This window comes from Argiope bruennichi, chromosome 4, assembly GCF_947563725.1.
Source record: "Argiope bruennichi chromosome 4, qqArgBrue1.1, whole genome shotgun sequence".
Classification (NCBI taxonomy): domain Eukaryota; kingdom Metazoa; phylum Arthropoda; class Arachnida; order Araneae; family Araneidae; genus Argiope; species Argiope bruennichi.
In genome coordinates this window covers 66,638,732-66,661,464 of record NC_079154.1, presented here as the reverse complement: position 1 = coordinate 66,661,464, position 22,733 = coordinate 66,638,732, and the positions used below count along the sequence as shown (strand labels likewise).

The following is a 22,733-nucleotide window of genomic DNA, read 5'->3' as shown; positions in this document are numbered from 1 at the left end:
AGTAATCGTAGAGCTTCAAAATTACATCCTTATATTCAACGGCATATGTAGACTCTCTATCAAAGAGACGAAGATCTGATCTCTCACTTAAACTAATGTTTCAACCGATAATCACATTCTCATTGCTTCTTCATCGGATATATGAAGACAGATAGCAGATTTCCATTCATATGAGGGGAAGCAAGGACTTGTATTCTTAAAATGGACTTAAAAGTAAAGGCAGTAATTAGGAAATTCAATTCGAGATTACATATAGATTATTAAAAGTATATCGTTAGGATGTTCACTCATTAAAATATAAAAGCGCAAAAGCAATGCATTTCTAAGAAAACGTAATCCTTAAAAATTTGGCATATATACTAATAAACTGTCTTGGTTGGTCAAAAGAAGAACGACATGAATGGTATCATAAATGTCTGCTAGTCATCCGGAGAGGGTTCAATCCTGTATGGGCTTTTTTAATTAACTTGAACTGCAATCTATTTTCAATCAGCACTGCTCAGGCAGACAATTTAATTTTCTTGCTTTTAAGAGGAATGATTAATAACAATTATCTTTTTTTCATAAAGAACGCTTTTCCGTAAATAAAATGTTTGATAAAAATCTTTTTTTTTTCTTAAATAAAACTTTTCATGAAAAGCATTAACTCTCAATAATTCTTGATGAGTATAGATGGCTATTGTTACTTCGCTCAAGAAAGATAATGATGAACTGGACTCATCATTTCAACTCAAGAGATTAATTTTAAATTAAAGATTTATTAAAAAATTTTCTTCCACTAATAATTATTCTTATCCAAGAAATATTCATCCATTTTAAATGATTAATTGAATTATACTTAAAATTTAATTTTTGCCAATATAATAATTTTAATGATAACTATTAAAAATTCCAGTTATGTAACTATAAAAAAATTAGTGTACATTTTTTTTATTTATAATATAGTATTTATTAATATAGTATTAGTGTAGACTCTTTTTTTATCATTAATTTCATTGCATCTATTGAATTTTAATTAATTTAATTAATTTAAATTTTGATTCTGCATATATTACTTAAGTACACAATACAAGAACAGAAATTATAATTATCATAAAATCATTAGAAGCAAAAAATTATTTTGAAATCTTGGATAAAATTAGACTGTATATATTCACTAGAACAATGTTTCTTTAAGAGATTTTCTGAGAAAACAGAATTTCAGTTTTGGAACTCTTGCCTATATAGTCAATAAATTAATTCATTATGTGTGATTCTAACTTATTTCATGAATTTAAAGAGAAATTTTATAGTTATTTTAATTCAAAATTAAGATTATTGTGGATAATTCAATGATAGTAATTATTAAAATCATTACTTGTCACTAGCAAAGTTTTTGTTTAATAATTTATTCTATTTACAAATTAAAATGTTATCCGTAATTCATTTATTATGCGAATGAGTACTTATTTTATGCATAAAAATTGTTAATATTTCAATAGAAATATTTGCAAATAGTTGATTTAATTTGAAATTAATTAATTCAAAATAATAATAACAAAACAATTCGACAACCCATGCAGGAAGGGCCTTTATGATACTACCATACTGCGTCGTAATTGACAGTTCTAAAAATTTACTAGTACAGAGGCTATGGCGAAATTTGGAAGGTTATTCACTGAATTGACTAGTTGTTCCTCTTAATCACCACAATACAAAGAATCTGCTAGGACACGGAAAGTAAATTTTTGGGACATACAAATTGAACATGCGAATTCATAAAATATATTAATATAATGTTCATTAAAAGATCATTTTTTTTAAAGTAGCCAAAAATAACATTTTTAAATGTGAAACATGTGTGTCGCACGATGACTCATAGATTAAATTCACTCAAAAAACAAACAGATTTGTGCGGAATTTGCATAATCCAGAGCACGAATGTATTTGTTCTACCTGTTTTTTCGCATTTACATTCTACTGGCAACATAGGAAAAAGCAAAGCAGAAGAATATAAAATTGTTCATGCTACAAATTTTAGTTCAGTATACAATGGATAATATATTGTTACAAACGTGTAATGTTGCTTCCCAGCACGGTTAGTTATATCAAGTAAAAGACCGATTTCTAATCATCGGTAGTGGATGCTGCTCGGCTACCGAACCAATGATCCCAGGGCTTGGCGAAAAACTTGGCAACCGGTTGGCGATTTGGCGACAAAATAGATAATGCTGGAAACTTCAAAAATTTCAACGATCCGACTAATAGGAACTGAGATACGGCCAGAACCTTCTAGGCCCGCCTCCCGGGAGCTATAAAAGGCCGCCAGTCTCAAGCTACGGTGGTGGTGGAACCTACTACCAAGGACCACAGAAAGTCCCTGGCATTCACGAAACGCCAAGCTACATTACTCCAACTTCCCGCCATTACAGGAGATAGCTTCTGAACGAAGCGGGCTCTCCTAAACCTCCACCATAAAGCTACGGTGGTGAATTGAAGCGTAGTCGGTGTCGTAGACAAGTAACGAGTCTTCCAAAGGATAGCGAAGCAACAGCTGAGTGCCAGTGTTGTGTAGAGCTCAAGCGAGTGCTGAAATGCTGTGTGCCATCCTGTTGTCTAGTGTGAAAACAGCGTCGCGTCGTGGTAGAGTAGTCAGTCATGTGGCAGTGAGTGATACAGCTAAAGTGAGGGACAGTGGGAAATTCAGCCGTTTGGAGATACCGTAGAGCTAAGCTCCAAGGATCCCCTCTCCTTCTGGATTCTGTCTGACCGCTTTGTGTGCTGTGGTCGATTACTACTTGTGGGCTATTGTTTGCTGTAGAATGCTTCTGTGTGCTGTCCTGTATGTTCGTCTCGGCTGTATATAGTTGTCGTCTTTGTATTTGTCTCGTCTGTATACTCGTGTTCTTTGGGTAAGTAAACGCCGTCGTTATTTTCTACTGAGGCCTGCTGATCGTGTTTTCACACCATACACCCACTATAAGCGAATCTGGTGAAATCAGTAACAATACTAATCGAATGAAGAGGATAATTAATTTTAGAGTTTCTTGAATGAGCCCGATTTCAGCAGATAGCATTCAACAACAAAAAAGAAAAAGAAAGGAAGAAAAACGTCATAAACATCAGGCTATGTAGCTTATTTCGTTCGGAAAGTAATGCTTTGCCCGCTATTATGCATTGGTATGGCCAGTAAGAACAGTCGCTGCGCTACAGATAAAAAAGAAAAAGATTCCTTGTGAGGCACGTGTGATTCATGCATCGCTTACCAAATGCGTTACTTCACACGGCATGTTGATAATTTAATAAGTGAACGTCCTCAAGTGATACTATTAATATACTAAGTCTCATCTGGAATTGAATCCTCCCTTTAAATAACGTGCATGTTTTTCATTTTTACTTTCTCACATACGAAATATAGAGAAGGTATTGTAATCATCTAAAAAAATCGCACGCGATATTTTGATAAATTTCCAAGTTTTAAATCTCCCTGATTTCAAAAAAATACATCTTTTTCTTTGTGTCTGTCTACGCTATACGCTACGAATACGATAACTCAACAACGCTTTGATCAGAAGAATGAAATTCGGTATATGGTCTTGACACTAAATTTGTAACGAATTTTAAACGAAATCAGTCAGGAAAAGTGTGTCTGTACGACTGTCCAAATTTAAGTTAACACGATAACTACAACACAAAGAAAACGAGATAGATAAAATTTGGTATACAGATTTAACATCTAAATTTAGATAACTGTTTAATTTGAAACCAAATACGTCAAAAATTGATTTTCTTTTGGTATTTGTTTTCATAATCATATAAACGTGATAATTGAATAACGCAAAAGCTTAAATCCATGAAATTCGGAATGAGATTTTATGATTACAGTTGTATTCTGTGTCAAAAATTGATTTCAGTCGATTGGTAAAAACGTGTCTAAAACATAAATTCGATTTTCAGAATCTATTATCCGCATCAAGGAATTAATAGCCAAAAAATCCCCAAGGATCAACCGATATATTTAGTAAAATTGCTGAATTTACGCCAAATGTCGATATTTAGCAACTACTGTTTGTGAGAGCAACCTTATCCAAACTTCACAATTTTGAATGCGGTAGAGGGATGATATATTTATTAAAAAACATGCAAGAAAGCTTTAGAGAGGCCACTCCCACTTATTTCTATAAGCATGGTGGATAAAGGATACAATAAATAAACAGAAAATTGTTTTCACTTCTGAATTCTTTACAACGTTATTAATAGCCATTGTAATTTGTTTAAATTTACAATTATAACAAGTTGTTTTTATAAAACATTTCCAAAATGTTCTATAGACCAAAATTATCTTAAATTTTATTTATACTTCGATAAAATGTCTTTATTCTTACTTCTTTGTTTTCATACTGCATTTGATTTCATTATAAAATGTACGTTATCAAAAGCATTTCAAGATAATTAATTTATATTCGCTTCGAAGAATTGTTTTTGAAATTAATTTCATTAAATATTAAAATATTTCTCCAAGGAAAAGTGATAAAATTATTTTCTTAAGAAATAAATCTTGTTTTAATCAATTACAAATACCATTTTAAAAAGTTTTTCTAGAATATGTCCGTCAAAAATATGATAGAAAAAATCATTAGAGTGTCGATATAAGTGAACAGATAACATCACTTTCCTATGGTCTACTTCTGGCATATTATTTATAAAAAAACAGACCGCCACTCAGACATAAAAAATTAGACTCGCCTGCTTCAGAAATAGCTCTACTTTTAAGAAGTGTCCACTTTAGATTTCTTTAATATGTTTAAGGAGGAAAGTGGTTGGTAGCAAGGTGGAAGTTATCGGCAATGCTGGAACTTAAGTCTAAAACTTGGGGCATTTTAGAAAGTCCTTGACAACTTAGAATAACACTTGAGAAGTTAGACTTGTTTTCATTAAAAACTATTCAAAAATTATGTAAATGTAACCCTAAATTACCGTTTAGGATTCAAAACAAATTCTGGAGGGTGAAATTTTAGACCTTTGGAGATAAGTTAATTGGACCATTTAACTTAAGTATGGAAAACAATCATCTTTTTATTTCTGATATTTATAACCTTAGTTTAATATTTTGAAATATTTTCTTCATTTTTAGCAATTCTTTTATAGGTTTTTACATTCACAGTCTATTATAAATCAATACTCGTTTCAGCCATGCAAACTGCAGAAATGACATCCTGTTGTTAAATGGTTGCAATTCTGAATATGTTCTTTAGTTGAATATCATGTCATTAAATAAGTATGAGATATATATATGTACGAATAAGTATGAAATATACAATGTGCATTTTAAAAGAAAAATTCATACTTCGGTATCAAAAGTAATTTACATATATTAAATAACATAAGCATAAAAATAGTTATTGTCTTAATATATGCCGAAAGGATCAAAAATTTAACTTACATTAAAAAGTTAATTATATATAAACAGATTGAATTCTAATTGAATATTATATATGCCTTAATCTTATTTTTAAATCTCAATTAATTTCCCATTTTTTATCTTAATTTAGCCCATATTAATTTCATTCTAAAATTTTCTCTTATTTTCTGATACAATCTCATCTTTTTTTATTTAATTAATGATTTACGAGCTCTGTAAAAATGCTTAAATCATCGGTTCTCAAGCTCCGAATGAAAGGATAAAAATCTGTCAAGCTAAGGGAATTCTTTTAAAATATACCTATAATTCCCTAACCCAAATCTACACATGTAAAGAAATCCCCATCAGAATCTCACATTATGTAATCACTGGGGATAAATATTTGTCTCTTCTGCTTTTGTATCACTTGTGAACGGACGTCAGTTTCGCCCATGTTTCTTGTAAATAATTTATGCAAATTATGCCTCCCGGGAGGGAATAAAGCGAAGTTTAAAAATTCAAAAGTATCTTCTCTCTTAGGCCACAAAATACTCAAAAATTGTGTTTAAATATATATATAAGTAATAAGGTAATAAGTAATCAGTATATAAGTAATTCTTTTAGTTTTTTTTTAGAAAATTCAGTCGATAAAAGTAATTAAGCATAAGAAAGAAAAACTAAATAATAATGATAAATAAAATAAATATCACACATTTGAATTACTGATAAATTATGAAATGTCTAAAAATTCCTTTACCATCCAATCAGTTTTTTCCCTTGAACTGAAGGTAATAATTTGTTTCACGCTTGTAACAATATGTGTGTGTGGGGGGGGAGCTAAAAATATGCTCTAATCCTTTTTTTAAAAAAGATACAAAAAAATCACTTAAAAATATTAATATTTTGCTATTTTTATAAATTGCATTTCACCTGAAACTATCATAATTGTAACAAATAAAATTAAAATACCTTATCTAGCCCTTTCTTTACTAAACGTTATATAAATCAACATGTACGAATTTACGTTCTCGAAAATTTCATTTTAATCAATCCGATTTTTTCTTTGATACTACCATGTTATTTACCTCTGTTTCATCAAGTGGATCAAATTCTTTTATCCCTCAAATCAAAAAATTAACTGAAATATCTTTGTCTTTTCAGAATGTTTTGTTCGCTCTAGGAAATTCTTTTCTCTACTATGCCGATCAGTTCAAATTGTACAGTTCCTTTTGTGCTAGTCATTCGAAAGCTCAGAAAGTCTTACATCCAAGTAAATGTAAAGGTATGAATTTTTCCCAATGCTTTCTGGTTTGTCTTTACTATTACTGTTGCATTTTTATTCAACACGTTTTCGCCTTCCTCTCGGAAACAGGCCTCCGTAACAAGGACCATGTATGCCCGGCTGCTGGAGAAAGCAACTCAGCCCTATTGGAGTTCCTGCAGTCTCGGAATCCGAAGGGCCAGCACTCGTTCTCCCTCGAGTCCTACCTCATCAAGCCCATCCAGAGGATCCTCAAGTACCCGCTGCTTTTGCAGCAGCTCAAGCATCTCACTGACCCCAACTCGCAAGAGCACCTACATCTCTCGGGTAAGGATCTTGTTGAAGCTGAAATGATGCAGTGTCCCATGAACCACGTAGCAGAGCCCCGGCATTAAGGTTTAAAGGTCCTAAGTTCGATGCTCGTTTCTGTCAACGATTTGATGTAAATTTGGGCCAGTCTGCCAATACTTTTGACATAGCAGGTGACGTTATATCTAACATCATCGATTTTCAATAACAGAGTGAAATTGTGAAAAGGGAATACCGGTTCAGTCCCCGACTTCTGATTGTTGTTTAAAGTGTAATTCGGTCCAAAAATAGCATTCTTATTGCTTTAAAGCTACGATTTAATCTAAAATCAAACGACTGTGGAGTCCCTCCCCCAACACTTTCTGAAAAATGATCCCGGCAAATATAAATGCTTGAGCTTGATTTTTTTTAAAGGATCTAATGCTGAATTTAATATAAAAAGGAATTTAAATATCTGTGCTTATTCTGAAAATGATAAAAACATTCTTTAGAATAATAATTAAAAAAAAACTAAGAAAAGTAGTAATTTGCGATTTTAGCGCTTGCATAATACAATAGAATAAATGTAATTCAAAAAATACTAAAAAAAGGTACTTTCTTTCCTTTTTTTTTTTTTAGCGAATATATTTCTTGATAGATGCTAATTCTCCTTGTAAACATGTCTGTTATGATATATTTATTGTCAAGAGGTTTATTGTGGATAATAAATTATAGTGGACATGATATTACTTGAATAAAATGATCAAACGTAAAAGATAGAAAATTGGTTAAGTCTGCTAACGAATACTTTTTCGTTAGCATGCTTTGAATTTTCAATACCGTTTCTACTAATTTGCTATCTTAATTACCAGATGGCAAAATAAACTTCATCTCCTATTTCCATACTTCAATCGTTTTCAGCAAATTTTATTTGATTGTAAATTTGTGGATTATTCTTCATGTAACATTTGTGTTTTAGAGAAATTTTATCGATATTCTTTATGTGAAAAATAAAAGTAAAACTAAAGAATATTAAGATATTAAATTCAGTTAACATGTGGAATATATTATATTCTCATGACAAACGTCTGAGCATTGCATTACAATTTCTCAAAATTGTCATCTTAAAATACTTCCTCAAAAAGTGAGAAAGAATGCAATCTGAGATCTTGTATGTTTACAGAGGCTCTGAAGGGAATGGAACGGGTAGCAGAGCATATCAACGAGATGCAGAGGATTCATGAAGAATACGGCGCCATTTTCGATCACCTCTCCAGGCAGCATTACAAGAGCTCTAGGCAGGTAAGGACCAAGAACTCACTTTTTTATCTGTGAAATTATTGGTTGATACATGATTTGTATTTTTATAAGAATATATCTTAAAGTTTGTTGAGAAATATACAGTGAAATTAATGCATCATCTTTTATGTATAGAATGTCCACCCTAATCTTGGTACAACAGCTAATTTTCAAAAAGTTAATATTCAACAAATATTAATTTCCAGATAGAAAAATGTTTTAAACGACATAAAGAATTATATTTCGAGTTATATCAACTGCCAAAAATTACGAGCTTTAAATTGTTATACGGTTCTCATATTCATCATGTTTTAAGAAATAATTTTGGCATTTTAACATCTTAAATAGAAAAATTACATTATTCTCAATCGAGGCTGATCGAGTTGTGAATCTTTGAGATTCATCAATTTAAACCAATCAGTGACTGCCTATAGGAAACAGAATCCATAGGTTGGATAATCTTTCTTGAGGTAGCCGTTGAAATGATCTGAAATAGTGATATTTAAAAGTTCGTAACTTGATCAGTTGTGGTCGCAGAAAGTGGAACTGTTTATATTTAAAGTATTAGTAGGCCAAAAAAGATTTTGTTAATTGTGACTAATAAAACCAGCGTACTACATAAAAATTTAGATTTCGTAATTTTTTCAGTAGTTCAATTTTGGCGTAAAATATAAGTATTTACGACATTTAAAGCATTTTCCACCTAGAATTATACGCCAACTCTAACGTTTAGCAACTAGCTGCTGGACTATGATTAAAGTGGACATTCTATTTGTTATAAATGTAATCGCAGCTTGAAACATTCTTCAGGGCGTTCAAGCAAAAACTACTTTTATTATTTATTTATTTACTTTCTTATTATTATTTACTTTTTTCACTTCAATATTTTCCACGAATGGGCAACCTACGTATAATTTAATTTATCATTCCCTAACGATTTGAAAATCTAAAAAAAAATGAAAGACACATATTTATTTTTTGAGTTCATAATTCTTCCTCTTATTAGCTATTTGTGTGATCAAAAATATACACTATTTATCTTTCAGTTAGGTCAATGCATAGCTACCAACTTTAAAGTTTTTGAAATTTAATAAAATTTGATAATTTAATAATATTTTCATTACTAATTCAGGATTTTGTAATTGATGAAAATTAAAATAACTAACATAATGATCTTTACATTCATTAATTGCTACCTCCTTTAGGAGTTCAATATTTTAGAAAAAAAATAGCGTTTGTGCAAAGCTAATTGGAGCATCAATGTTCTATAATAGATATTATGGAACGAGTTTTTTTTTTTCTAATCCTTTAGATAATATTCTACATTTATTTAGAATACATTATTAAAGACCGTTATTGTTATAAAAATAATTTCAGTTGAATATATTGCATATGCCCAATATTTTTGAGACAAATTGTTAGTGTGCTAACTTAAGTAATTATACAACTTTGAATGTCGTTATTGTTTTTACTAATTTAATAATCAATAAGAGAAGTTTAGGTAAAAAATAGATATTCCAATGAGAACCATTATAAAGAATTTTGATACTTGTATCCTACAGGTATGAAGAGCAATATAGTTTAGTCAATAACCAGTGAAAGGAAGAAAAATGAAGGATTTTAAAGAGAGAGATGAACGTGCAAATAATGAAATGTCTTCTGATACTCTTAGGATTGTGACAAAGATAATGAAACTAATAATAAAAAGAGTAGTTCAACTTACAATAGGAAATGTACAGCTAAGCAAAGCAGCTTTAAGAAAAAAAAATTATCTTGTACATACAATTACTTTATACTCCAAGATATTTAATCCTTTTAAACTCATTTCAATATTTTAAATTATTTCACTATTTATTTTATATGTTTATATACTAACTAAATTTGGATTAAAACTAGAAAAATGCGTATAAGATTGAATCAATTATGAAAAAAATCTATTACTTCATTGAACTCAATCAAAAAGAGAAAAATGCAAAACTGAATAGGTTAAGAAAAATAAAATTGACTAAAAAGTATTGATTCAAAAAAATTAAAAAGCATTGAAAATAAGAAGAAGAAAAATCAGAAAAAGTAGTAAAAATCTTACTTTCTAAAGCTAGTCTAATGATGGAGTCACCCGACGATAGAGAGTAAAGCATCAAAACTTCGATCTTGATCCGAAAATGTCTTTTTTACTTTCCTGTATGCAAAATATACAAAGAGAAAGTATTAGAACGTCAAAAAAATTGATATTTTGATTTTGACGAATTTCTACACTTCAGACTTCCATGAATACAAAAATTTATGGAATGTCTGTCTGGGAACGCAATAACGCAAAAAAATTTCGAGTTAGATGTATGAAATTCGATATGTGGCTTTCGTCATTTTCTATTCAATTTTAAATGAAATCCATTCACAAGAAAGTAGTCCTTCTTTCTGTAAGTAAACACAATCACTAGAACTGTAATGAGAAAGATAGATAAAATTTAGAACAGTTATAACAACTAAAGTGTCGATTCATAACACATTTTAAACCAAATCTGTCTACGAGTTGACAGCCTTTTTGGCTTGAGCATTCGCTCCGTGTAAATACAGTAACCAAGAAATTTAATTATTTAAATAATTAAGTATAATAGTTTATATAATTAATATTTAAATAATTTAGTATAATAATTTATTACTTAATCATGTTACTAAAAGAATAATTATGTGTCAAAATTTTAATTCGATCGGTTGGAAGAAAACGTCCAAAATGCATGCTTTTTCTTTATTATACTACGAAAACGCAAAACACTTGTGTGCGAGATTTCGCAAATAAAAATTTGAGCTCTCTTATGTTTACGGTCTTGTCCACTATCCACGCTTTTTATATGAAGGAAGAGGAAAGGAAGCACATTTGATAAAGAGTATGTGAGAAAGTGCTGGTGTCAAAGATTACCATATTACTGGCAGATGAATTTTTTATTACAATTTTTATCAGCCAAATACCTCTTACATAAAAATTTTCCTCTTACATAAAAAATGACTATGACTTGATAATTTTAAATTAAATGGGTTATTATAAAAAATTATCTGATCGATCACTAGTACCTAAGTCAATCACAATAGCTCAATTTACGACTCATGTAATCCATCTGCTAATCTAACACGAACTTTAATCTAGAAATGTCGTGGAAGAAAAAATTTTTCACGAGAAACTAGGAAATATATCGTGGTGAGACCGCCGTCGAATCCAGGATCTAAACTGAAGGGCGCACCTTCCTCCATTTGAGTTATTTATTATTCGTTTCTATTATAGACTTTTATAGAGAAAGAGAGATCAGCCATTATTTATCAATCATCTGATCTCACTCCAGAGGATTTCTGACAGTGGAGTTACTTAAAAGATAAAAATTATTGCGTAATACTATATGTCTCTCTCTCTTTTTAATTTATCAAACATTTCGATTTTTTTCATTTAATAAATAAGTGCATCGTTTGAAATACTTGTAGTTCAACTTCCGTATTATTTCAGTTAATAGAACGACTATTACAGTGTTTTGAGTTGGTAAAATTTAGTTTGATCAACCCTGTACTATTGAATTGTGCTGCTCTGTTGTTTACTAAACAACTGGAGTAGATCATTTTATTTTCTCTTTTCTGCAGCATGTTGACTTGAGCCCCGGCGAGCTTCTGTATTACGGCGGAGTGGAGTGGCTCAACATCTCCGAGTTCCTGGGCAAGATCAAGAAGGGTCTGGAGCTACATGCCATGTGCTTCGTCTTCAAGGCAGCTGTCGTTTTTCTCTGCAAGGAGAGGATCAGGCAGAAGAAGAAACTCATGGTAACTTTTTCAGTTGGAGTTTCACAACACTTTCGGTTGAAAATTGCTGCGAATAACACTTGATCTTTCCAATTGCAAACCATTCTTCTTTTTAAAATATCTGTCTTTATGAGTAGCACAGTTTTCAAAATGTTATACAAAATGTTTTTATTAAGAAACTTTATTTTTTTAATAAAAATTTATTTACATTGTAGTATTATTTTTCGCATGAAACGAAAGCATGAAAGTCGATACAAATATCTGAGGTTGAAAATAAAGTAATTTTGAAAATTTTAAATGCTCATTCTAAATTAAAAACTCTTTTATTCTTAATGGCCTTTTATTCTTAATGGAAGTTCGGAAGTCAGCATTTTATTATTTGCAGTAATTTTTGTTTTCAGTTCTGATGTCATCAAATTCCATTAGAAGTGCGAAGAAAAAAAAAAATATTTTGTACAATCCATCAAAAAATATTGGAAAACTTTTTATCACTCATCATCTATAAAAATTAAAATAAAGAAAAAAATGTCATCTAATTTAGAAGTATGGCGCTTCTTTAAAAATAAGTAAAACTGATTTTACATAATGGACCATCTACATATTTATATTTGCATAGTCTTCAAAATTTCCTATTTCAACCTCCCCCCATCCTCCTTTATTTTAAAAACTAATTCTGCATCATGAGAAATCCCTAGATATGAAATCTGAGACAAATCGGATCAAAATAAACACGAATACATGAAAAAAAGATTCAGGAGCTGCTTCAATATATACATACATAATAAATCGGTAATTCTGTTAGCATTTACCTTTATTCAAGTTTTCATTTCAATAATTCAGTAATTTTTCTCTTAAGAAAAATTTGTGTTTTTTTATGCTTATCGTTATTAGAAATGAAACGATTAATTAAAAATTCGAAATTCATAGTTTTATTATTATATTTAATTGCAAATAAATAAAGAATGTTTTAAGTCATATTTTTTAAATAATCAAGTATTTTAGATAAGTTTAACAATTAATATTTATAAAATAAATTGAAATTTAAAATTTATGGTATAACTGAAGAATTAAAGTCAGATGCTTATTTTTTGAAAAATTCCGATATAATTGAAAAATAAATAACATTATGCTGTTGAGTTTATGCTCAGAATTCCACGAAACGACAGTTTAAATCGTTTTTAAGAGTTTTGACATTTATCTTCTTTTTCTTGAAAGCGTATTAAATTTAAAAAAATGTTAACCGAAATGTTAATAAGCTTTCGTTTCATTTCTTAAAAATGGCATTTTGGAAATATCTAATGACTCTACATTATCCACACGTAAGAAGTTGCTTTTTTTATGTTATTCAATAATGTTTATTTTTCATATATTTTGCTTCTGTGCCTTTTTCATTGATTAAAGTTTTCCAAAATAATTTCTGTAATGGTAAGCAGCACCCATTCGTCTTAAATGAAATTTTGCTTGAAATCTGATCGGAGTAGAATCGTGCGCATGTATGCCTCTCTCCCTTACCTTAGCATTTATTTTAGAAAGAAAAGAAAATAATCTAAAACAACATTAAAGACATGCTTCGTTTTCCTTTCCATTTTAAGGATTTTCTATTCCTACCAGAGAATCCTTTTCGATAAGTTGAGATGTCCCCTCAAATCATGATGCTTCGAAAGTTTTTAGTTATTGATACATATTTTAAAAACTATTTGATGGATAAAATTTGAAATAACGGTGTTTCAAATCTTGTTCCTTGAATTATCTTGAAATTTATATGTCGATCCAAAAAAATTTTTACTTATGAATTTAAAAACTAATTAAGAATATAAAATATACTTTCATGTAAAATGCACAACTTTTGCTTTTTTTATTGAGTATTTTAATGCATAAAAAAATTACTTCCAAAAATGCATCGTGAGATATACCAGAAAAAAAACGATAACTAAGTTAACATCAAGAATTCAAATTTTAAATAGCTTATAGTTCATCAACAGTTTATTTAAAATTACAAAATGGTATATGTATTTGAGCTATTTTAATCTCGAGAAGTAAGATATGTATTTGAAACTGGGTGTTTAGATTAGGAAAAATTAGGTTTATAAGTAAGGAGACTATATTTTTACACAAAAAAGTATTTCATACACTAATAGAGAATATTTCTCTACAGTGATAAGCCATTACAATGTTATCGTGAAGTAATTTTAATTTAGGAATAAACAGTAATGTCCAGTTTTGATGAACTGTTCAAGCATTAGCAAAATTGAAAAATTAGAATAAAAAAAGTAAATTTCAGAATAAACGAAAAAAAAAATGATTTATATAAAATTCCTACATAATGATAAAAAGACGTTTTGAAAAAAAAATAATTCCAATTCAAATAACCTATTGCTTCTGTATTGTATAAACTCAAGTGAAAAGAGCTGTTAAGTCCACCCTCTTTTTTTAAAACACGTACATTTCACAGAATTGGACTTTCATGTTTAAATATGTCCATTAAATACACCCTTTCTAACAGATAACAATACTCCATTAATTTTCCGATTCTGTTGGGATTCTTTTGAAACATGTTTTCATTTATATTATAATGGATTTGCTATATACAAGACTGATGCTGATTTGCAGGGTGGCTCCAGTAAAAGTGGTTCAACAGAAGTCGAAATCATCCGTTACCAAGTTCTCATCCCCGTGACGGAGGTACAAGTACGAGCAGGGTGCGTAAAGGAGGGAGATTCCCATTTTCTCTGGGAGCTCATTCACCTCAGGTCGCAGCTGCAAAGAAGATCAGAGAAGATCTACCAGTTATCTAACAGGTGAGCCATTGTCAGGTTTTTTGTACGCTTGAATTATTTCAGATGCAAAATTGTTTCAAAGGTAAAAATGTGTGTGGTTGTGCGTGTGTTGATCTTAGCATAAATATTCAGTTTAATTATAAATGCATAATGGTTTTTAAAATTTTTTTAAAAATTTGCATTGCATTAAGTCTTTCGAAACTAATTATTCTCTTCAGTTTAATTTTAAAAGAAATATTCAAATAATTAAGTTTCCACCGCACATATTGTTGCTTCTCGTGTCATAATCTATATCGCAATTAAAAGTTTTAAACGCACCTATTTTACTGCTACTCTAAGCTTTGACGGTGATCTCAAAATTACAAAAATCGTACGGCAATATAAAAATTTTTGCATTGATTTTTGAAGGGTTCCAGCTCATTCTGATATAAAAATACTGGGTCGGGTTTTTTTAAATTCTTTTTTTGTTCTAGTACCAGCGAATTTCGAAACGCCTTCCTTCGCACCATCCGGCAAATCATCCGAGAGAGCGTGCGTAACATGACAGTGCCTGTGAACAAGCCCATTCCCAAAGACAAGTCCGGTGGAGGAGGAAGCGCCACGATGAGGCGATCTGGGGTTGAATCCAGTGCCAATCCGGTCAGTATGGCCCGGACATTGAGTGGCAAGAAACGGCCTAAGACGACACAGAGGCATTCAGCAGGCAACATGGATCAACAGGAGGTGATGGCCGAGACTTATGACAACCTCGATCAGCAGAACTTCCACACTCCTCGCAGCAAGACGGTGACTGATGGCATGGATGATATGGACGCCTCGGAGCGGTCGGACTCAGAACACCAGCATCGGCTGGGGAGATCTTCGAATTCCATTGGTAAAGGAGGACTGGTGTATGTTCAAGCAGCCCACGATAAGGCTGGATCACCAGTCTGGAAGCTGAGGGGGGAAGGGGATAGGTCCGCTACTCTTCCCCATCCGGTCAAAGGGCGCGATCACCACCACCAGCAACAACAGCAGCAATACTATGACAGCAATGCCCCTCTATATAAGAAGGACCACTGCACCTCCTCAGGACTCGCCAAGCCTCCTCTGGAATGTTAACATCGTCTGTCACCAATGCCTTTGTAATTTTAGGAAAATTCAAATTGTAACTGAGCCCATTCAGGGCGGACTGAATGTTTTCTTCATACTGGTTTTCTCTTCCAATTACAAAGGAAAATTATCTCTTAGAATGAACAATCAAAAAGTTAGAACACTGCCAAAAATAAAATCTAATAAAAAAAGTTACATAAGAGAAAGCAGCAGCTTGCATTGATTGGTCTTTCCAAAACTGAGAAAAAGAAATGCAAAGGAGAAGGATTAATTTTCGGAATTTGAAAGAGCGAACAGATTGGCAAAGATAAATATGATTTGTAAGAATGAAAAAGAATGCATGTTTCTTAACCCGTCAGGTCTTGACTTAGCTAGGCAAATGAAAACTTATGCTTGAAAAGGATATTGCAAGCATGTAAGTTTTCTAGTGCCGTGAGATCTAATATTCTTTGAGAAAATTCCTTTGGTCTTTTAACTAAATTTCGAAAACCCGAATTTGAAGAATCATTCTGTCCGCCTAATCAAAAAAGAAAGATGCTTTTCTGGTCGAACGTTTCAGTATAGAGATTGCGTTTGTTGTTTGCTAAAGACTATCAAATTTTCGATAGCAAAGGCAACGGGATGCCAATTACACGATGGTCGACATAAGGGTTCTGATTTTCAGACTTTGTGGCGAATCGTTGCTTAGGGGAAAAGTCTGTGATTTGTATACTGAAAACAAAATAAACCAAAAAATAATTGCACCAGAACAGAGATTTGTTCGTGGAACTAGAAGTCACTGAGCTCAATTTGCAGTAAATAAGTGCCCCCTTTCCTGCTACTGCAACTATCTTCTCAGAGCAGCAAAATATGCGATCGGTTGTTGTTTCTGATGTATTTATGAATATTAACTACAATATAATGATAGAGGAAAGTTATTTAAAATATAGCATAGCCTTTTTCATAGCGTGCAGATCTGTTTTCTTGCTACTTCATTAGCGATTTAAAAGTCTGCACTCTGCCATTATCTCTCAATACAGCCGTCGTTTTGAGGTAGGAAGTATTGCTCTGCCAGCTGGAAAAGAGGGACCTTAGAAATTAATTATAAGGCATATTTGTTATCGACTATCCGACATCCCTATTTTTTCATATGGATTTCAATTAACTGTTAGAGAATCCGATTATCCGTCTTTTTCGGCTGGCCAAGCATTATACTGGTAGCAAAAGAAGCAGTTCCTGAAAAATTGCTTTGTTCGCACTGAACAAAAATAGCTACTACCAAAATATTAGTTAAAAATTAGAACAATTGTTTTTTGCAAAAAAATATTAAATTTAATTACATATTTCTTTTATAATTCTGCAATTTTGGTTGATGCTATCTTTTTAATGATTTTTAATATAATCCGTAGGGATATTTTCTATTTATCATCAAAAATATATTTTTAATAGTTCAATTGCTTCATTTTCTTAAAGGAAAAAATAATGTTTGCTTTCTGGCAACTTCATTTAATTCATTTCGAATTTTGATTTCCAATACTAAAAATTGAATTTATGGTCATTCTAAATTTTAGTTAAAAAATTATTGGAATTAACTAACTAATTGTAAAGACTCATTACAATATACAAAGAAATTTGTTTTTATTACAAAATTACTTTTTTTTTTTTTGATAAAAATCGAAATTAGCTTTCCTTGAATATTTTATCTTCTGTATTTTCATTTATTTATTTTCTATTTTCCATCATAAATAATTGCATTATAAAAAATTTAAACAACTTTTGTTGACTACCCATCATGAAAAAATGTTTTGAAATTCTAAATAAATAACTTTCTGCTAGAAAATTTAAAAAAAAAATGAAAAATTTTTAAAATTAAAATTATTGAGTTTCAATTTTTAAATAAACTTGAATTTTATGTTCACTTTGTTGTGAAGTTGCCTTTTATATTCTTTATTTAAATTCAAATTATTTTGTCATGCAACTTTTGTTACCAGTAGAATTTAGCCAGCTTAATTTTTATAAGTTGAAGACAAATAAAATTGACTAAAAATTACAATCAAATAAATAGATGCCATTTTTTTTCCATTTTACAGAAAGATCATAACTTTTCATTCAGAAATAGTCATTTAAAAACAAATTATGCAAACATTCTCTTCGTTTTTATTTCCCGAGGAATTTGTTTTAAGAGGTCATTCTGCTGGACATTTCAATTCATCTAAAGTTATCAAAACACTTGCTTTCGAGAACTGCTCATATTATAAATGACACTATTATTAAAATTAAATTGCAAATAAAATATATTTTTATTTGTATGAGCATCGATGACAATTATTTATAAAAATTTAATGCCCATCATTAAGAAAAAGAATCTTTTGATTCAGTACTTCAGTTATCCTTCAGTAACTCCTGATTATAAAATTCAAATTCTGTGAAGTAAATAATACCTAATTTAGTTCGAATTATTCAAATTAAAAGGAATAGAATTCAAAGAATGAAAAATCTTTGAAATAATAATAACAAAAATGACTTACAGTTAATTATATTAGTTTTTTATAAAATATATCTGTTTTCAAATAGTTTTGACTCAAAATCAAATGTTTATTTCTGTTTCAGTATAAAATATTTAATATATATCATGTTTGCATTTTCAACTTTGATGAGTTCCTACAGAAATCGTATACGACACAATTGATTCTCTTTTTTAAAAAGTTACAAAGTTAATGCATAAATTCTACTAATATATCATTTACAACTATAAATAATTAAATTGTTTCGCTGAAAGAATAATTATATATAGAGAGACATTATTCCATAACAATTTAAATAATGTCTCTCAAAAATGTAATTTAATGGCATAAGCAATGTTTCAATTATACTAAAATAGATTTTCTGGTAAATAAAATTACGTTAAATTTATGAGATCAAAATCAATCTCAGTAATTAAAAATTTAGGCTTTCTCTTGCTCTTTCTAAAGGCTCCAAGATTTCATGAAAATTAAAAAGTTAAAAATGAAATTATTTATTTTAAATTCATTTAAGAAAAATTATAAATGCCACAAACTTTATAATTTGTACATCTCTGATTTAAAGACACTACTGCTAAATGATCAAATAACATGAAAACATAGTTTTTTTTTTTGTTCCCTATTATCTTTTGTACCCACATTCTTTTATTTCTAAGAGTATTACAGCTTTATATACCAAATAAATATTCACAAATTATTTTAATATAATTTTATGAAATTAAATCAAATTACAAGTAAAAAAATTAAAACGAAAAAATACCCGAATTTTATATGCATGTATAATTATCACAACAAAATTTTTGTTCATTCCTTGACTTAACTGACATCAAAAGTCAAAGACAATAACAAGATTCTAATATGTAATAACTAATATGATAGACTAAGGGGAAAAATTATTTAATAAGTTTGTAATGATTTCTTAGTCTGTTCCTTGTCCTCATTTAAATAATTTATTCGAAAAAATTTCGATGAATATGCATTTTAGAAATAAACAATAATTCAATGGAAATATAAATTTTCAAAAATTTTATGATGAAAATACATTTTTCTGGAACTTTCCTTTAAAAAAATTCTAATCTTCTAAAAGTTTCATAAAAAGTCACTAAAAGCCATTATAGTAGTGGTTTTTAATGTTGTGCTAATATTCTGAAAGACTACTTTTCTTTGAACTATTGTTCCTTTTTAAAAATGAATGCATTTTGTAATGATTATACAAACAATTTTACCTTTAAATGGCAATACCTAACATTTTGTTTAGAAATATTCTATAACTATTCAAAAAATATGAAAATGCAGTTTTTTAAATCTCTTTATAATGATAGCAAGTTTAAAAGTAAAGAATTGCTTAAAATTATTGCAATTTAAAAAGGAAATAAAATGGCTCATGCTTAAATATAAATGATGTAGACATAACTTAAACTGATTGATTAGAATTAAATAATTTGCGTGTTAAGCTAGGAATCAACAAATTTCTTGAAATTACATTTTAATGCATTTTTAATGTGCTTGATTTCTGTTAAATAAAAAAGTAGAAAATATTTGTGATGAGGAACTGTCGTCCACTATTTGAAACGCTCAAATTTATAAAAAGGAAACTAATGGTGTTAAGCTAATAGAAACTGTTCGGAGCTCAAGATTTTTTTATAATAACCCTATTTACACATTGAAATATTATCATTAATATGTATATCATTGAAATTTTCGAATAAATCTGTGAATGAATTCAAAAAAATTTCAATGTCAAAATTATTTCTTCTCTAGTCAATGTTCACATGTTTGCAATGTCGCTTTCAAAAGGTCTTGTCAGCAATTAACGAATTATTTCTAGATAGCCCAAAATAATCTCAACTTCTTTCCTTATTTTCTTTTGAAAAAAAGGCAAAATGCAATCTATCCAGAACATGAGGGAAGCCTAATATCGACATAAAAGTTTTTCTGAAATCGATCACAGATATGATTAAACATTATGTTTCAGTTCTTATAGATGAAATTGAGAGGGTCTGATGGCAAGTGTGATTCCTCAAAATGGCGCCAATACCAGCCACAGCCCCTTTTTTCTCCTAAAAATAGTTGCAGAAGTGGAAAAGATAAAATTAATTTGGGAGGCACATTTCTTAGAACACTGTCGAACTTCAACGAAAAATTGACAGTCAGAACGACCTAATAATAATTACAAAAGTCTGATTTACTGTTCTTACCCTTAAGTCACCATTCATTTTGTAACAATTATTGATTAAACAGATATGAATTCTGTTTTGAGAACAATTTTGTTAATTGTTAGTTTTAGCAAACAATATAATCTTATCAAATTTCAAGTGTAATATATTTCGAGAAATTTATTGAATCCGATATTAAGAAAAAAAAATATTATTACTTTAATTAGAATTAATATGATGCCTCTTTCTGAATAAATGTCTTTTGATTTTGGTTAATGACATAATGCAATTTAAAATTTCACTAAATTCGATCGTAATGTTTTTTTGAAATTAAAAGCAGTGAACTCTTGACAGATGTTATTGATCTATTTACTTCGGTTGGAATGATAAATAGAAATAACAACAATAAAAAGTTCTAACTGCTCGAATATGAATTTAATTACCTCAAAAGCAATTGGTTGAAACTGAATATCGAATAAATTTAGAATTGTGTTCATTTGGAATAATTCTCAGAACTTATATTTCATCTGTTTCAGAAAACGTCGCCTATCACTTATGGACAATTTTACTCCGAATAGGTGGAAACGCTTTTCCTGAGTTCTCCGTTAGATAGGCCAACACGAGATCTCACCTTATCCCTATTGTGGTGAAATCAAAAACTAAGGTTCCCGTGACCAAAAACGAGCAGTATCTATTATTGAATTACTTTTAATTACAAGTAAACTGCTGATTCTATTCTTCATTTTTACCTTGGTATTTTATCAGTTGATATTACACAAATATGACCCTCCCTTTATGACACTATAAAATAGATGATTAAACTACTGAACAGCCCACTACTTCTAACAAGCCACTTACTTGGTTTTTCTGTTAGTAATAACTCTACATTAGTTCTGACACAGGAGGAGAACAGTAAACCAGCTTGTAGAGCTTAACTAAGTGCTCGGAGAAATATATAAAGTTATACAAATAGGAATACCATTACAAAAAATACATCAGAAATGTATACATTCCTATTAATAACAAAAATGTTTTTTAATGCTATCACTGTATTTATAATGTCGCCTGTTTAGTAATTTTAGTTTGATCCATTCCAAACATGTTTGTCATTACTTAATTTTTACAGCTAATAGGCAATTCAGCTCTTAATCATTCCTATAGAATAGAGACAGGTTTCTTCGAATATTTTAATATAAAAATAACTTTATTTTCAATTTACTGTAGAGTGATAAAAGAGTCTCGATCATAATTAATGTATCGAGATCTACAAAAATGTCAAAAACATCCAACTTTCCAGTACGTTAGCCAAAAAGAATTTTTGTATAAAGTCCTATTAATTGATAAGTTCAATATATCACAAGGTTTTCAAAAAAAAAGAAATATCGTTGTGATTGAAGAACATATTTATTGCTCAAAATATTCGTAACATGTTTGTATAGTAAGATTTTTCTTTAAAATAGGAAGATATATTAAAAAGATATTTGTAACCTGTTTGTTGGTGTATTGTTGAATAGTGCTATGTAAGAAACAGTTTTAAAATTATTGTAGTGTTGTTCAATTTTTCCGACGTTCTATTGCAGCAGTTGATTTCTTTTTAAAAAAATCCAAAGTAGAGAGTTTGTAAAATTATTGCAGTTACTGGAGTCCAAAAAAAGGTATTAATCTTATTCATCAGTGTCAGCTGACACATTTAAAGCATAACTTTCTGATTAACCTATTGATTTAAAGGTAGATTTAATGCACATTCAAACCTAAATATGCATTCAGTTCCCATAGTTATTGCTCCCTTTCTAAGCAGTAGGAAAGTTGTGAAGGTTTCTTAAAATCTTAAAAGGCAGCTATACCAGTTAAATAATAGTCACTCTACCTCACCACAACAATTAACAGAAAACTGTAGTGACCTTAACCTGCCATATATATATAAAAAAAGAAAGAATTCTTCTAAGAATTCGAACTTAGAGCACCTTTCATCAAAAATTCAATTGATAAGAGTAGGTATAAGAAATCATTTTTGAATATCAAATGAATAAATCCTAAATACTTTTTGACTATATGAGAGGTTTCGTGGTGTAGCTCGTGATGGCATTTAAATCCGTGTTCACGGCTATTGAGCGGTGAGGTGAACATAAGTAGATCATATTTGAAATAAGAGCCATTTCATCGTTTTAGGGTTACGATAAAAGATCGATATCGAACTTA

The 22,733-nt window shown here is 29.9% G+C and overlaps 1 protein-coding gene across 2 annotated transcripts in view; it reads left to right on the top strand.

Moving 5' to 3' along the window:
• The window catches only part of LOC129965787 (protein still life, isoform SIF type 1-like), a 284,431-nt gene extending 268,440 nt beyond the window's left edge, over nt 1-15,991 (top strand). For both annotated transcript variants that reach the window (XM_056079968.1, XM_056079967.1), the window contains exons 23-28: nt 6,542-6,662; nt 6,753-6,968; nt 8,113-8,231; nt 11,853-12,029; nt 14,619-14,806; nt 15,259-15,991. In XM_056079968.1, the coding sequence (XP_055935943.1) occupies nt 6,542-6,662; nt 6,753-6,968; nt 8,113-8,231; nt 11,853-12,029; nt 14,619-14,806; nt 15,259-15,886 (1,449 nt within the window). In that variant the 3' untranslated portion in view covers nt 15,887-15,991. The remainder of the gene's footprint in view (nt 1-6,541; nt 6,663-6,752; nt 6,969-8,112; nt 8,232-11,852; nt 12,030-14,618; nt 14,807-15,258) is intronic.
• The last annotated feature ends 6,742 nt before the right edge of the window (nt 15,992-22,733 follow it).